General features: G+C 52.9%; 1 protein-coding gene across 8 annotated transcripts in view; it reads left to right on the plus strand.

Annotated features, from left to right (window-relative positions):
- Nucleotides 1-15,722, plus strand: part of MPRIP (myosin phosphatase Rho interacting protein) — a 127,933-nt gene that overhangs the window by 6,194 nt on the left and 106,017 nt on the right. For 7 of the 8 annotated variants that reach the window (XM_090024175.1, XM_090024167.1, XM_090024168.1 and 4 more), the window contains exons 2-3: nt 11,028-11,105; nt 14,707-14,772. In XM_090024175.1, coding sequence (XP_089880301.1) covers nt 11,028-11,105; nt 14,707-14,772 — 144 coding nt within the window. Of the gene's footprint in view, nt 1-8,778; nt 8,875-11,027; nt 11,106-14,706; nt 14,773-15,722 lie in introns of those variants that run through there. The other variant, XM_090024172.1, reaches the window with a different exon arrangement.

Below are 15,722 nucleotides of genomic sequence, written 5' to 3' on the forward strand. Positions count from 1 at the left end.
GCAGGGGTGCAGTATGATCCAGCGTCCTTTCCTCGGTTCCCCTTGGCGCTGAGGGCACTCTAACCTTTCCTGAAAAGCTCCAGCCCTGGAACTTAGCCTTTGCCTGCACACTCGCATTTCTTGCTTGCATCATGCTGCAAAAATCCAGCTGTAATTGCTTAATTATTAGGACCAAACAGGGGAAGATTCTCTGAAAATGTCAAACCCGCCTCCACGAGCTGCGGCAGTGGGGAGGACTCAGAACTCAGCAGCTCCTTGGAGATGGCAACAGCCCGTCCAGCCAGGAGACGGCCTTACCTGCGGCATGGGAAGGAGTTCAGGGGAAACAATGGCATTTCCTTCCTTTTTATAACTCCTTCCTTAAAGGCCATTTCCCACCCCACCCCACCCCACCCCACACCTGCATGAGGAGCAGCACAAGTGTGTTAATGAGGTGGGGATAGGGAGGGGGCCAGAGACATCTCTGGATGTTCAGGCAGCCTGCAGAAGGGAGTGAGGACAAAGTGCTTGGTTTGTTGGTGTCAGTCTGTTCTTCCCCTGTGGCTGGGCACAGGAGCTCTGCTAAGGGACACAAGTCTGTTCCTTGTGTGGCTGTCCTGGGGCCTGAAGTGGCTCCTGCCTTCTTGCATCAGCTTGAGTCTTTGGAGAGCAAAGTCCTCTTTGTGTCCCAAGAACAAATGCTGTATTGGCAACAGCTGTGCAGCTTCCCTACTCACAGCTCCAGGGCACAACCCTGACCTGTGGGGACCCTGGTAGTCGGGAAGGAGAGAGGGAGGTCAGTGTGTTTCAGCTGTCCTTGGACTTGCCTGCAAGGTCACTGAGCTGCAGTGCCAGCTGTTTGCACACTTGGCTACCTGGCTTATGTTTGCAAAGCAGGTGTGCTGTGAAATGGGGGGTGGGGGCTTTGGACATGTGCCTGGTTCTTGGAAAATCAGCCCCACTCACATCGTTCCCAGGTTAGCTGCCCCTTTTGGGGAAGGTCAGGCCCGTTATCACCAGTGGCTGTTGTCTGACCTCCAAAAAGGCAGTAGCCCCTTCTCAGGGGATGAGATCTCTTAGATTCCTAGGTGAGTCCCATTGTTTGGATCACCTGGGATGAGATACTTCAAAGCCCTCTGGTACCTTGTCCAACACAGCCTGCACCTGACCTTGTCCCGATCGCCTCATCAGACCCTCAGTGCTTCTTTGCCTTTTGTTCTGCGCCAAGGAGTGAGCAGAAGGGGCCTTTCCTGCCACCTTCAGTGTCATGTACTGGTTACAGGTTGCAGTGGAAGCAGCCAAAAGCTGTTCCAGCTCTGACTGATCTGGGGGAGACTGGAGGAGCAAGTGGAGTTTATTCCAAATGCTGGAGCCCCTGGCAGGCACGTGCAGTTGGGAGCTGGCTGGAATTGGGGAGAGGCCTCGAAGAGCAGTTCAGGGAGCTTTGCAGAGGTGTTGCGTTAACCCTGCTCCCTCCTTGCTTCTCTAGTCCCCAAATCCCTCCTGCAACCAGGGCTGTCTGGGGAGGAAAATTCTTTGTTTAGATGTAGAGAAAAAGGAAGACTTTTTGTGTTTGAGGTCACTGCACCTCAGTCCTGCCTAGAGGAGCAGCCCCTCCTGCTGTTCCCATCCTGAGAGCACCCCACATCTGTGCCCGAGCCACTCAGACTTGTTCTCTCGTTTCTTTGGCTTCTCTGGTGGGACTAAGGGCTGGGGTAGGGGATTGTATTGAGGTCAGATGTTTGCTGCTAAGCTGAGAATGAGCAAACTTATGGCCAAGGCCTCCCTTGCAAAGGTCACTGCAAGAGAGCAGAAGGGGTGGCAGGAGGGACCCCATAGCTGGGTTGCAACTGCCCCTAAAATAAGAAGTTGGGAGGTAGGATTGTGTCTAAACCAGATGGGGGCCAACGCTTCACTTTGCTTGGCCTGTGCCTGGCCCTGCAGGAGGCTGTAGTTGTTCAGGTGGGCCCAGTTCAGAGGATCTGTACCACTTGGTGTTTGTGGTGGGGTCTGCACACAGGTGGAGATCAAGGCTGTGCCTGGATCCGATTAAACCTCAGGGCACAGGCTGAATGAGAGCTCTGCTTATGGCCTTGCTTTTATTAATAGCTTCCATTCTTGGTATTTCCGAGGCCGGCGGTGAGTGATGTTTAATGATCTTTTCCTGTCAGAGCTGCTCTGGCTGCTGTAGTGCCAGCGCTTCCTGGCAGAGCAGCGTGTGAGGGAATGGACAGCCCACCTCCAGATGCCTCTGCCTTGTTCTCATCCCCCTGCCTTTCCCTTCCCTGGCGCTTGATGGGAGTCTTACTAGCCCTGGCTCATCCTGTTGGAGCAGGCTGAAGTCCTTCTTGTCCCTTGGCTCTGACTTCTGCAAGTTCCTGAGCATTTATGTGAATTCAAAGCCCCCCTTTCATGGGATGGGGAGTGAGGCCAGAAGGAGGCAGGTGGGGACAGTGGTGCTAGCAAGGAAGTGTTTGCATTCCTTGACTTACCCATTGCTGCTGCCTTCCCAGGGCAGGGGCCAGCAAGACCCAGCTGCATCGTGAGTGGATCTGTTCTGCCTTCTCTCTGACAGGAGGGTGGGGGTTCATCCGAAAGGCAGAGGTGGTTTGTAATGAGGGGAGGAGGGGCAGAAGCCATCCTACCTGTCTCTGGTGGGGCCTTGTCAGGTGCGGGAGCGGAGGAGGGCACATCTTCACGTGAGAGGCCAAAGGTCAGGCAGGCTGACCTGGACATCCTGCTCATGAGCCTAAAGCTCTCACTGCCCTTTCCAGCAGTAGGAGCAGCAGCCCCAAAGAGTGCCGTTTGGTTTCTGGGCATCGGGATGGAAGCAGGGATTGTGTTGTACCCCAGTACTCTGGTTTGTGCTCACCACATCTACAAATGTGTGTGTGTGGGGGGGGGGGACATGAATTCCCTACAGCACCACCTCTCACAGATGATCTGCCACTGCCAAAAGGCCCTGCATGGTTTCTAATATCTAGCCCCTCCAGTGGAGCCCTCCCCTTTTTGCAGGTCTCTTGGAGTAGGGCTGGAGGGCAGTTCTCATTGTGTGACTTGTGGGATATAGGCCTAAGCAGCACTGGAACTCAGCCCTTCTCTGTTGCTGGTTGCCCAGGGACATGTCACAAAGGGGGAACCATTATGAGCCGTACTTAACAGCTCTAGAAACCTAGGTCAGAGCATCTGAATCCCAAATCCAGAAAGGCCCCAAGAGTGGGTGTGATCCCAGGGAGATGGTGCGCTCAAGACCTGGTTCCGTTCCAGGAGTGATGCGATGAGTGAACATACCCGCTCTGGCCCTCCATTTTTCCTTTCCGCAAAAGCCCAGTAACGGCTCCTAGCTTGCCAAAGTGCTGGGTTGAGTAGGGGAAGAGCAATAACTGTTGCTAGATTGAAGTGTCTGAAAGGCCCCTGGCAAACCTTCTCAGCAATAGAGGCTTGGGCATTGGGGGTTCCTGGCTGTTCCTGTGAGTGGGACTGCATGCTTGGTTCCAGCTGACACCAGACCCTTACAACACTTCTTCTCCATGTGTGTTTCTTTTTTTCCCCACTCAATTGCCAAATTGTCAAAAGACCAAACTTAGAGCAAAAAAGAAAAAAAAAAAATCCTCCCTGAACCCAAGACAGGCTGATTACGTCTGTGGCAGCCTAAACAGATTATCCCAATCCAGCATGCACACAGTGTCAGGAATCTTTCCCAGTGAGTAATTCAAACTCTCCCTCCCAGCCCAGTCGGGAAGGCTGCTCTAGGGGAATTCTTTACCATGGCTTCTTCAAGCTTTTGATTTTCCCTCCGTTCCTGGCTGCTTTGGTGTTATAGTCAGTGTTAGCCCTGTTTTGGTTAGGAGGTGAATCTGGCTTTTACATAAGGCCTGGTATGAAGGTCTTGGCTCTTTTGGTGCCTCAAGGTTTTCTATTCTGTGCTGGTTGCTTCCTTGTTGGACTTTGCCTCTTAGAGCAAAGGGGCTTCTGTCAGATGTATCTTTTCTCTCAGAGTGCCAGGCTCAAGACGGTTTGGTCAGAAGAGTTCCCAGATGACAGTGCTGGTGCAGGTCTCTCTGCTCAGCAGCTTAGGTGCCCTGTGCCAGGCTGTGGTGAGCTTGGGGTGAGCACTGCCCTGAATGTGGTCCAAAGTTGGGTTGCGTAGCTCTGTCGTGTTGGCAACAGCTCTGCTGACAGTATCAGACTGTTCTTGGGCTCTTGTCAGTAGGAGATTCCTGGTTGCACCTGGGGCATTACTGAAGATTATAACCATATGAAGTGAGGTTGTGTGCCCAGATCGCATTGCTGCCCCTAGAGCCTATCAGCTCTTCACTCCATCCCCGCCTCTGGTGAGAGCTGGGTGGAGGGATGCAGCAGCTCTCCCCAGCAAGCTGCCACTTCATAGCCAGCCCATGTCTGCAGCGACTGGGAGTTGGGAGGTGTGGATGAGTCTCAGCCCATTTCTTTAAGAATGGACAGTCGTATCCCAAACCCCACTGATGCCATTTGCCTCACTGCTGTCTTGGCTGTGCTGCCAGAAACTGGTAGCGTGGACATGGCCTGTGCAGAGGGGAGGTCATCATCACAGCTCCTCCCAGCGTGGACCCAGTTTGTAGCAGCACTGCTGTACTGACACTGGTGCAGCTTGTTTCTCTGGCAGGAGCAGACATCTCCTTGAGGAGCGTTGTGCAGCCGCAGAGTGTCCCTGGGGTGGCTGTGGCTTGAGCAGAGGCTGGACAATGCATGGATGTGGTCGTTGAGCTCCCTTCAGTCAAGCAAGTGGCCTCTTTGGGCCTGCGTCCTCACGACTGCCCAGCTGGTATCTCTTGCCAACTAGCATCCAGAATACCTCATCATTGGAGCCATTCTTCTGCTGTTTTTACCTTGGAGGCCCAATGAGAGGTGGTTGAGGAGCCAGCCTCTCCATCCCAGGCCTCCTGCTGACACTCAGGTTCCTGAGATTGCAGGAGCTGGGTGGTTCCTGTCCAGAGAGCCGGGGATTCCTGGGCAGTGTCAGCGCGGCAGCTTGACAGCCTTGTGTAAACGCGGCGGGGCCGCTTCCTTCTCCACTTCCTCCCATTCTGCGGTCTCACAGGCTGGCCTGGAGGCAGCCTCTTCCCTTTGACAGAAGACAGGCCTGAAAACAGCAGCGCTAGGTTCAGGATGGAGGGAAGACATGCACCTGCTGTCCCCGACTAGGGCTGATGGGTCCTGGAGTGAGCAACCACTTGTAAATGCCTCTGTCAAGGTCCCTTGATAAGAAAGGGGAGAGAGCTAGGCCTTTGGCTCCTAGTGGTGAACTCAGCTCTTGGAGTACATTGGGGGTGAGGGCAGAAAGGCTTCCCTGGCTTCTTGCGTTCCTGCTGATTGCCAAGAGCACAGCATTTCATCTCTGTTCCTCTGGGCCCTGTCACGAAGGAGCCTGCACCTGCCCCTGCCCCTTAGTTGCCCCCTTCTTGAGGACGGAGGCTGAGCAAGACCAAGCTGATGAGTCATTGACCTTTGAGTGCCAGGCAGGTGCTGCAGGAAATGGGGCTAGTGATTCAGATAACATTCTGCTCTGAGTAAAAAACGCTGTCACTCTAGTGCCATACGACATAAGTCCTGCTCACTTGTGGCCATTAAAGCATCTGTGGCTTTTTTTTTTTAAGGTGGGTGAGGATGTTAGCTTTGGCCAGGCTTCAGTTGGGGCAATATCTCTTTGCTGCAGTTTTTACTGGGTATAATTATTTTTCACTTCCCATCCTGTAATGGATGCTGCCACACCCTAGGTAGCTGTATTTCAGTGTGAGGTGCAGGTCTCTTATCTGCCTGACCTGGGTGTTGCGTGGTTTGCTTGATGTTTGTCAAGTGCGTTGAGATATCTGGAGGAAAGGTGCTGGAAAGCTGGTTAAATATTGTTAATAGTCACACGATTCTGGGAAAGCAGCAAATAGCACCCCAGGGGACCTGCGAAATGTACACGCCTCTAAGTGGTCACACCGGTGGCTCTGGGAGCCTGAGTGGCCTCAAATCCAGTTGGCTCAATCCTGTTACAGAAATTCAGAGTACTGTTCAGCTTCCGTTTGGCGCTGGTTGGCTTTATCCTCACCCTTGACCTGTGCTTGGAGAAAACAAGCTGTGTGCAGAAGTCGGTGCTGGGCTCTGGTTTGCTTCCAGGGTGTTTCCATCCCCTGTAACACACCTGTGCACAAGCCTGCTCCAGTGTAGCTAGTGATACAACCCCCCTGCAGATGCACCTGCTTGGGTGTGAGAGTGGCTTGGTGTTGTTTAGCTTAGGCCTAATTTATAGCTCTGCAGGCAGAGCTGCGAGTGTTTCCATGCTTGCAGCTGCTCAGGAGAGGCAGACCCTCCTCTTTCAGCTGGAGAAGCAGTGCCAGTCCCCTCACTCAGAGAAGGCTTCTGCTACCACCGGGCAGCTGGCAGCAGGTGCGTCTAGACATGCCCATGCCTTCTGCTGGCTGCTCCCCAGAGTGCATTTCCTATCCTGGTGGCATAGCTGCTGCAGTGAAGACCCCGTGGCTCTGGCAGGAGCCTTGCTGTGCATGTTCTCTGGCAGGTTTGCTCCTGCCAGAACTTTTGGTGGCAAAAGCAGTCTATTGTAGATGGCCTCTGTGTCTCTAGGGGCCAGCCTGCATGGGGTGTGGAGCCAGGACAGTGGTGTGGGGTGTAAGTCACACCCACCATTCCACTTGGAAGCTGTGTGCGGACACTTGTTCCTCCAGCACGCGAGCCTCCGGGTTCAGTCCAAGTTTAGTCCACTCTATCAGCTTGCCTTAGCTAAATTGATATAGAAGCCCTGTGTGGCAGGGGCATGTGCTTCAGGATTATAGTGCTTTTCATATTGATTTAACTAAGACAGTAACAAGCAGGAAAGTTGGATGCTAGGAAAGACTTCAATTACTGTGAAATAAGGGGCTCTTTGGTTTGTAACAAGAATCAACACGTAGGCTTTAAACCAGCCTGACTTGTGGTGTGACTTAACAGTCAATGCAATTGTCTCTGTTCCTTTTCCTTTGCAGACAATCCCTCACTGGCTTAAGCAAATCCAGATAAGCTTGGTTTAAACAGATTCCAGGGTTCAAGCAGCCTTTTGTGCTGGTTTAACCAAGCTGGTGTGAGAGAGCACCTTAGGTTGACTTCATGGGAGCTCCAGGGCAATCTCTTCCTGAATGGGGAAGCAGGCTTGGGGTGTGAGTTTCTGGCTGTGCCATGTTGTATGTGGATGTACAGTAGGGAGTTAATGCAGAGTAGCTAGCAGGCTGTGCGGTCATGTCCCAGTTTACTTTGCAATGGGAATTACTGTGGGATAAAGTGTGTAGAGGTATTCTGAGCCTGGGAGCTGAGTGGGAGCAGATGGGGGGAGCTGTTAGCCAAACAAGAGATGCCTTTAGTGGTAGCTGGGGAAAGATGGAAAGCACCCAGCTGAGCAAATTAACCACAGCCTGCTTGGAAGAGAGGAGGCTTGGATTTGCCCTGAGGGGTGGGGAGCTTGGCCTGACAGCTCAGAAAAGACCTGGCATTGGTCGGCAGAGCTTCATAGCACCTTCCAGCATGAGGATAGTTCATGGCTACTCAGAGGAGCCTCTCTTTGCCAAAACAGCCACCTACCTCCCTTATGACACCTCAGTCATTTAACAATGCAGGGTAGCACTGGTGCTAGTTATACTTTGCAGTCCTATAATGGCATTGATGGGGGTACTCAGATCAATTGGTAGATATCAACCCACCCACCATGCCTGGGAAGGTGCTTTGCCCACCACTGAAATGCAGCCACTGCTGGGGTGGACCCCAGGAGATACTTAATAGCTCTTGGGAGTTCAGAGCAGGAAGGAAGGGAGGGAGGTCTGAGTGACTTTAATATGGTTCTAACATGCTTGGGTTGCTTCCTTTCTATTGGTGTGATGCTGTGTTGAAAACCAGAGTAGGACTTGCTTGGCAGCTCCTGCTCTCTCTTGGTAAAGGGGATAGAAGAGGGGAGGAAAGGATGGTCTCCTGATGCAGGTGAATGGGCTGAAGGTTACAGTTGCCTCATGGGGGAGAGGAGACTTTCTGATGCAGCACGACGTCTCGCGTCCCAGCTCCTTGGTACTGTGCATCTATTGTGCTTCTGTGACTCCTGTCAATGCAGTGTCTGAGCACTTTCTGTATTCCCTGCCTCCCCTTGAGGAAGGACAGTGCTACTAGCCCCACTTTGTAGATGGAGATCAGTGAGACAGGGATTTGGCTGGAGTCGCATAGGAAGTCTGTCAGGGTAGGAACTTAACCTGACCCTGGCCTTTTGCCCCCTGCAAATGTCCAGATCTGATGCACCACTTGAGTGCTATGAAAGTGGCATTTAAATCTCTCAGTTGCCTGTTCCTTCTTGACTTTTGTCCAAACTGAGAGAGGGTTAGGAAGGCAACCTCGACAGTGGGCTGGCCAGCTTTGTTCTCTGGTTCTTGGGCTCCCTCAGCACCACGCTGCATGAGATGTTGGCTGTGACTGAAGCTGTGCCCTGCCTGCAGATGGCCCTGGACTGTAGTGATGCCCAGAAGACAACAAGGGTCTGGGCTCCAGAGATCTTGCAATGGGAACATGCTGTGCTCCAGCTGAGATGCAGGTGGGTCATCAGGAGATAGCACAATAAGAGAGCAGGCTTGGCAGGTGGAACCACCTCCTAATTACTCTGAGCATAAGGAGTGGCAGTGAGAGGCTGTACAGTCAAGGTATGAGCATGCTGGGGCGTGGGAGGGGACTGAGTGGAAAGGTAAGCTGGGGTGGGGCAGGAGGGGGGTATGTGCTTGGATCCCAGGGAGGAAGGAGAGCGGGAGACCTGGCTCATTGCAGGGACAGGAGCTGGGAGACATGGTCAGACGCCGAGGGGCTCTTAGCCGTGCCGCTGTGGGGGAGGAAGGTGCAGAAATCCAGGTGAGCTGTGAAGCATGGGTTGGGCTGCTGCTGGAGAATGGAGGGCAGGGACCTGATGGAGGTGTCTAGAAGGGGTCTGGGGTTTGCTGAGAGCCTGAATGTTTGGAGTGGGGTGGGCAGAAGTTATAGTACTTGACATTTCCTTGGAGGCTTTCTGAAAGGGCTGCCCAGAGTTTAGGTTCTGCACAGGGGAGAAGGAAGTAGGGAGAAGACTGGGTGTGGGGGTGAGTTGGGTTTACACTGTGGTAGTGTTAGAGCACCTGGCATTAGGAGCTGTACAGACATGCAAGAGAAGGGTGTTCCCCAGCCCCTGGAAGGTGCTCTCTATTTGGTGGGGGAATTTTTGAACAGCAGGTTTGGAAGCTGAGGTGCCAAGGAAGGTGGCAGAATTGTCAGCTGCAATCGCAGGAGCGGAGAGGAGGAATTTAGGTACCGGGTCTTAAATGCTGCCTTTCGGGAAGTGGCAGAGCCTCTGTGAGCCTGGAGAGATGAAGTCTGGAAGGATGGAGGGAGGCTGCAGGGAACAATCCTAAATGTACCCCATAACCGAACTAAAGACCCAAACAAAACTCTTGGAGAAGGTCACCTGCTTCTCGAGCAGTCACGGGATCTTGTTTCCCTGCTCTTATTACAAGCAACACCTAATATTACCACATCGCTGAATGAGACTCAGGAATAGCTGTCCTGTCTTCCTCCCCTGTATGTGCACCATAGAGCCTCCCTCTCTTGTCAGACCCTGCACACCTTGTGTGTGCGGCAGCTTTGGACATAAAGGTGATTTTTTTTCTTGCTGTTTGCATGGATTTTTCCCTGGGGAAAATTTTTTTTTTTAATGTTGCAAAATGCTACAGGAACTGGCAGCAGGCATCCTGAAGAAGGCGTGGGGTGGTGGGGCTGAAACTGCTTGGGTGTCTGCTTTTATTGGCAAGGCTTCATGGTGTTGGCATTGCTTTAAAACAGGCTTTAGATTATCAGCCTGCCTTCACCTCTCAAGTCTGGTGCATGCAGCTCTTGTCCCTGCTGAGTCTGTGATTTCCACTTCTTCCATACCGCATGCACACAAGCTGGTTGTGGTGGGTCTGTGGTCACCAGCTGAGTGTCTAGTGTGTTGTTCCTTGGAAATGGCACGTTCAGTGGATAGTAGTTAAAATGGGGACAGAATGAGAGGGAGGCCATGTTGATAGCTCAGAGCTTTCCAAGGAGAAAATCTCAGACATGAAGATGTGACTTTGGTGGAAGATCTTCAGGCTGCTAAAAAAGTGTGTGTGTGCGTCCGCATGTGTATACGTGTATATACAGTGGTGCATGTGTATACATGTATGTACAGTGTAATCAGACCTTCCATTGAGAGCTTGTTCCTTCTCCACCAGTGAAGATGCAAGTTCAGGGAGCTGAGATCTGCTGCTGCTCATTTATTTCCAGTTTCTCTTTATTGCTATTGGCCGCACGGGCCATTTTCCCAGGCATTGAAGTGACAGGGAGGGCCCCTTCTGTACAGGAAGGTGCTGCTTGTCTGCATTGATGGGGGGGCGGAGGGAGGGAGGGAGGGGGGGATGCTTTTCCATACAGGCTCTAGCCAATACAGGAAGGCAGCCAGGCCTGAATTTCTCCCTTCTGCTTTTTATTAACAAAAGATGTGGCTCTTCAGGAGAGGTGGTTTTTCATTGAAGAGTATCTGTGAAGTTTGCTGGAGCAATGACTTGATTTCTTACCTCTTGCTTAAATTAGCTGCCGTGGAGGTCACCAGTCTCCCAGTGCAGAGGTTCATAAGGGCTATAGGCCCTGGTGGGGCAGGGGGTGCCTCAGAACTGTGGTCTAATTCCCCCATGACCTGACCTTGGCCAGCCTCCTGTCCCATGGGTCATCCCCTTTCTCTAGAGATCTCTCAGGGTTGCTCAGCCGGCCAGCCGCTATGGCAGGATTGAGTAAGGTAAGCATAGCTCTCCACCTCCTCCCAGGATCTAGAGCATGAAGCTCAAAGCTGTTTCTAGCCAACTATCAGCTGGATTAGTAGATTCTTAATGAAGTATCTAGGCCTCCCAAAGTCCCATGGGCTTGCCAGAACCAGCCCTCAGCTCTCTGAGTAGGAGCTCCCTCAGCACGTCCTTGGTGTGGTGACTGTCTGCCTGACTGGTCTTTCTGCTCATTTGTAGGCGAAGCCCATCTATGGCGGGTGGCTCTTGCTGGCTCCGGAAGGCACCGATTTTGACAACCCTGTGCACCGATCCCGGGTAAGGAAAGCAGCATCTTTGTCCTTGCTGTCACGGTTGCGGTTGCGATGGATGAATAAAGGGCTGCCTGGTAGGGCTGGCATGGGGAGGAGCTGGGCTGGGTGGCGGGGTGGAGGAGGATAGGCTGGAAGAGAAATGCAGGGAAGAATTCCAAGGGGTTCATTGTTCCTTTGCTGGCCCTTGGCTCCTCTTTCCTATATGCTCAGCAAACAGACTCAGTCCCACGTACCCTGGTTTACTGTGATGGTGGGGCTTGATTAATATTGTGGGGATGGGGAAGGTGACACATCAGCTGATGGGCAAAACTTCCTGTATTGTGTGCCCAGTGTGTGCATGGGGCAAATATCAGTGGAATATCCCTTAAGGTGGAGATCTCTAGGTAGGGAGCTCCTTTGGTGAAGGGCAAAGGTATAGCTGCTCTCTAATACTCCCAGTGCAAAGACTGTGGATAGAGCTGGATTTTGCTGTCTGCACCTTGTCCGGGTGATGGATGAGACAGGCCCTCCATCACAGTAGTACTGTGGAGGTACAGTAGGGCTGCAGGTGGCATTAGTGCTATCATGAGCAGCTGTTTGTTCCCAGCTCCTCTGAGCTGGAGAGACTGGCCAGATGGGCTTGGCTGACTGTAAGCTGCCAACCAACCAGGACTGTCTGCCCAGTGCTTCAGCTTCTTTCCTTTCCAGCCCACAAAGGGTGTGTGGCTGCAGAGCTGCATCCCATGGACCGCACGTTACTTCTGCCAACTCTGAATGTTTGCACCTGGCTTTTGAATCTGCTGTTGGCAGGAGGCCAGGCACTGTATAGGCACGTGCCAGCTGGTGCGTGCCCTGAAGAGCTTATGGTCTGGATAAAACAGACCTAGGGTGCCAGGGGTTAATGGCACCAGGAATGATGTAGCCATGGTTCTAGCGTAGATCAGAGCTGGGATATAATCATGGCCCCTGACTCCCAGCCCAGCACCTGATCCCTGAACCATGCTTGGCTCTGGCCCTGAACCACAGCCTGCCCATTTAACCTCCATGTGTTTCTGGGCCTGAATCTGCAGCCAGGCTGGAGCAGGGGGAAGGTAGTCTCTTGCCTGATTTGACCATGCTTCATGTTGATTCGTCCACAGAAGAAGATCTATATTAGCAGGCAAGTGATAGAGAGAACTACCATGGTTCTAGAAACAAGTGGGAAGTTCTGGTTGGCAGTGGATATTTGCGGCACTGGTTGGGAGTGGATATTTGCCTTGCAGATCTGGATGGGCATGGTGCTGGTGCGTGGGTGTTGTGGGCATTGAGTGAGCATGCCCTGTTTGGGTTGCTGCAGTGATGAGTAAATAAGTGTCCTGACTTAGCTGGGGTTTGGAGCCCTGGGGTAAGAGCTGGGGATGCTATATGTGTGGTTTTTCTGACTGATCAAGAAGGTTGGATCCTCCTCTTGGCTGCAGCACCCATCAAATTGCACATGCCTCCTCGCCATGTCACCAAGAGCTTCCTAGTGGTCAGGTAGATGTGGACAAATGTGGTCTCATGCTCTACCCTGTCCACTGCTTTACCTTCTCTTAGTGTGGGGCTGGCTGTTGAAGCCTATATGGGAACCTGGTATAGTGGCTTGGGAGGATGGTATGATAGTTGAGATTTATTTCTGCTTGGAGACTTGTGGACAGGAAGGGTAGCCATCCTTATGGATAGGAGTAGGGAGGGAGGTGTCCAAGCTGGCTCAAAGTTCACGATGCAGCTACATCTTGGGCATTACTGGAATAATTTATGATGAAGGTGGGGTCCAGGCTCTTGTGACCAAAGCCTTAATTTGATCCCTTCCCCAGTTTGGAAGGTGCCTGGAGGATTGGTCTGAGCCCATCTGCAGGGCTTGTCAATCTGGGCAGTGCAGTGCCTGGCAGGTAATGGGTCCCAAAGGATTTACAGTTCCCAGGTGCTGGGAGCAGCAGGTTGTGAAGATGGGGCTGTTTGGAGTGTACAAGCTTCCTACAGGCTGGGACTTTGGCAACCCGCAGATGGATTAGGGAGCTTGTTCTTGTTCCTCTGTCACCCACCTGGTGCGTTCCAGTGGAGCTGTTAAATAGGGTGGTGACTGCAGGGTGCCACTCACTGGGGCTGTGTGTGGCCATCTCATGCAATTGTGGAACTGTCACAGCATTGCCTAGAGACTGTTCTGGTGAGATCTGCCAGCTCTGGGCCATGGAGAATGGTGAAGGAGTGGGGAAGACCTTGCAGTCCCATGGTGATTTGCACGGTCCCAGGCAGACTGGACTTCCCTCCCACGCTGCAGGCAGATATGATGCTAGGATAAACCCAGGGCAGGCAGGGGCTGAAGGTCAGAACAACTGAGGCCAGTTTGGTCTCCCACAGAGCAGAGGCAGGCAGTGGGCCAGGCATCCTGGGAAGTTGTGGAGGGGCTGGTGGGGTCTTTCTGGGAGGAAAGTGAGCTCTGCTCTGTTTCTAGGCCGGGTTTTCCATTGGGTTTGGATTTTTTGGCATGGGGTGGGGGTGGTCAATCCCAGCCCTCCTGCCCGTGTAGCCTCTGTGCTCCCTTCTAGCTCCTGTGCTCCCCTCCCCTTTCTCCCTGCTGCTCCTGTGAGCCACCTTTCCTCGGAGCCAGTCCTTCTGAGCCACTTCCTGTGTTATCTGAGATGGTGCAGACATAACTCAAGATTTGCCAGCAAGAGGAAGAAAGAAAAACCCAGCTTCTTTTTTGGATGCCCATGTAAGGAAGTCAGGCAGTAAATCAGCTTCAGAAAACTCAGCCTGATGTGATCAAGGCTTCCCCAGCCTGGCAGGATGGCTTGGTGAGAATGGTACTTTTCAAAGCACCTGTCCCCTGTGATGTTCTTCAGCATGTGCCAGAAGAGAAGGCTGAAGGGTTATGCCTGCCGAGGGGTGCTGGGAACAGGCTCCTGCTGGGCAGATGGGGCTGGCAGGCCAAGCAGCTCCTATGGCTGAGTGCTGCCAGTTCTGACATCACTGTTCCCATGTGGCCTGAGGGGTGTTGGCCTCGGTGGTGCCCAGCCAAATTGTCTTTGCAGTCTGAGGCAGTGGCCTGGTGAGCCAGATTTGTTGAAGTATTGGGCTAGGAGAGGCTGAGTTCCAGCCTAGATGCTCTTGCAATAGGCTTCCTCCTTAGGAAACCTTAAAATGCTGAGCACATCCCAACCCAGCCCAGCGGTCTTCATGTCAAGTCCCTTCTGCTGGTGCAAGAGCTTTTTCTTCTATAGTCCCTGTCACTTAAAGTAGCTTCCTTGTTATCTCTGCCTTCTTGCCTTTCCCTATTCCTGGTTTCTTCTCCTATTCCAGGTCTCTTTTTTTCCTTTTCTCTCCCTTGCTTGGACTGTCTCTGGCTTTGCAAGCAAGTGAGCAGCCCTGTCTGCCACCAACTGCATACAATTGGCAGCAAAGTCTTCTGGGGGCTGTGCCTTGGTGGGGAGCTATAGAGTACAGTGTCTGAGCCAAGTTGTCCCATGGCTGGACTTGTCTTCTGTGAAAGGATGCAGCTTTTTTCTTCCTACTGGGAGCAAGGAGCCTTGTTGTGTTCATAATGGTCTGTTAGCCCTAGGGAGAAAGGAGCCTTGAATAACTGGCCTGTGTCTTTTCTCTTCCAGAAATGGCAGCGCCGGTTCTTCATCCTCTACGAGCACGGCCTGCTGCGCTATGCACTGGATGAGATGGTAAGTAGTGCCTCCTGCTGTGTTTCTTTGAGGGTAGCTTGCCTGGGTGCTGCTGTCATAGGCTGGGCCCTGAGGTAGAGGGCTGCAAGGAGGGCAGTTGCAGCCCATGGCACACTGGATAGCAGCTCTGGGAGTGGTTTCTGGTGGCTGGCATGTTGAGGTGATGAGGGCTGAGAGAAATGGTGCCAATTGCCTGTGGAGCTGGAGACGCATTGGCAGGACCCCTCTGACCTGGTGATGAGTGCAGGGATGGGGGATTGGCCTTGCACCATGAAACCTACTGGCACCAAGCTTCTCAAGAGCATGGCAGGCAGCCCTGGGTTGTGGGGCATGCGTGGAACATCGGGCCTAATGGGCAGGGTGGGTGGGCTTCCACAGTGTATTGCTCTGTTACCTGCAGTCTCCTCTTGAGCCTTGCCCTGTTGCATGTGGTTCAGGCATTTGGCCTGTCTAGTGCTGGTCACTGAGGTAGGGCCTGAGGGCTTGCCAAGCATCCCAGCTTAGTTGGAATTTGTCCTAGTCTTGTCTTCAGAGACCCCCTCCCCTACCATCTCCAGGTCCCAAACTGCTGCTGTGACCCCATGACTCCTTTGCTGTGTCAGGGAAACTCTAGTTCCAGCTGGAAGCACATGGGGTCTGTGTGGGGATACTTGGTGTGCCCCCCATGCTCCCTGGAGGCAAGGTTGAGTAAGGAGTGAACTGTGTGCCTCAGTCTGCCTCACCATCCCAATCCTCAGGGTCTTTCCTGTTTCTGGTGCTCGCAGCTTTCTTTGCTCCTGGATGGTGCATCCCAGCTCCTGAGCATCGGGCACTTCTGTTAACAGTGCCCACAAAAAGTAGGTCAGCTGGAACGCTTTCCTGCTTCCATGAAGAGTTGCAGCCCTGCTATCTCTGCTGTCAGTCCTGGTTGCAATTCAGACACGCTCCTCTCTCTCTGGTGTGCAGGGAGC

This window comes from Crocodylus siamensis, chromosome 12 (assembly GCF_052110815.1).
Source record: "Crocodylus siamensis isolate JL-2025a chromosome 12, ASM5211081v1, whole genome shotgun sequence".
Classification (NCBI taxonomy): Eukaryota; Metazoa; Chordata; order Crocodylia; family Crocodylidae; genus Crocodylus; species Crocodylus siamensis.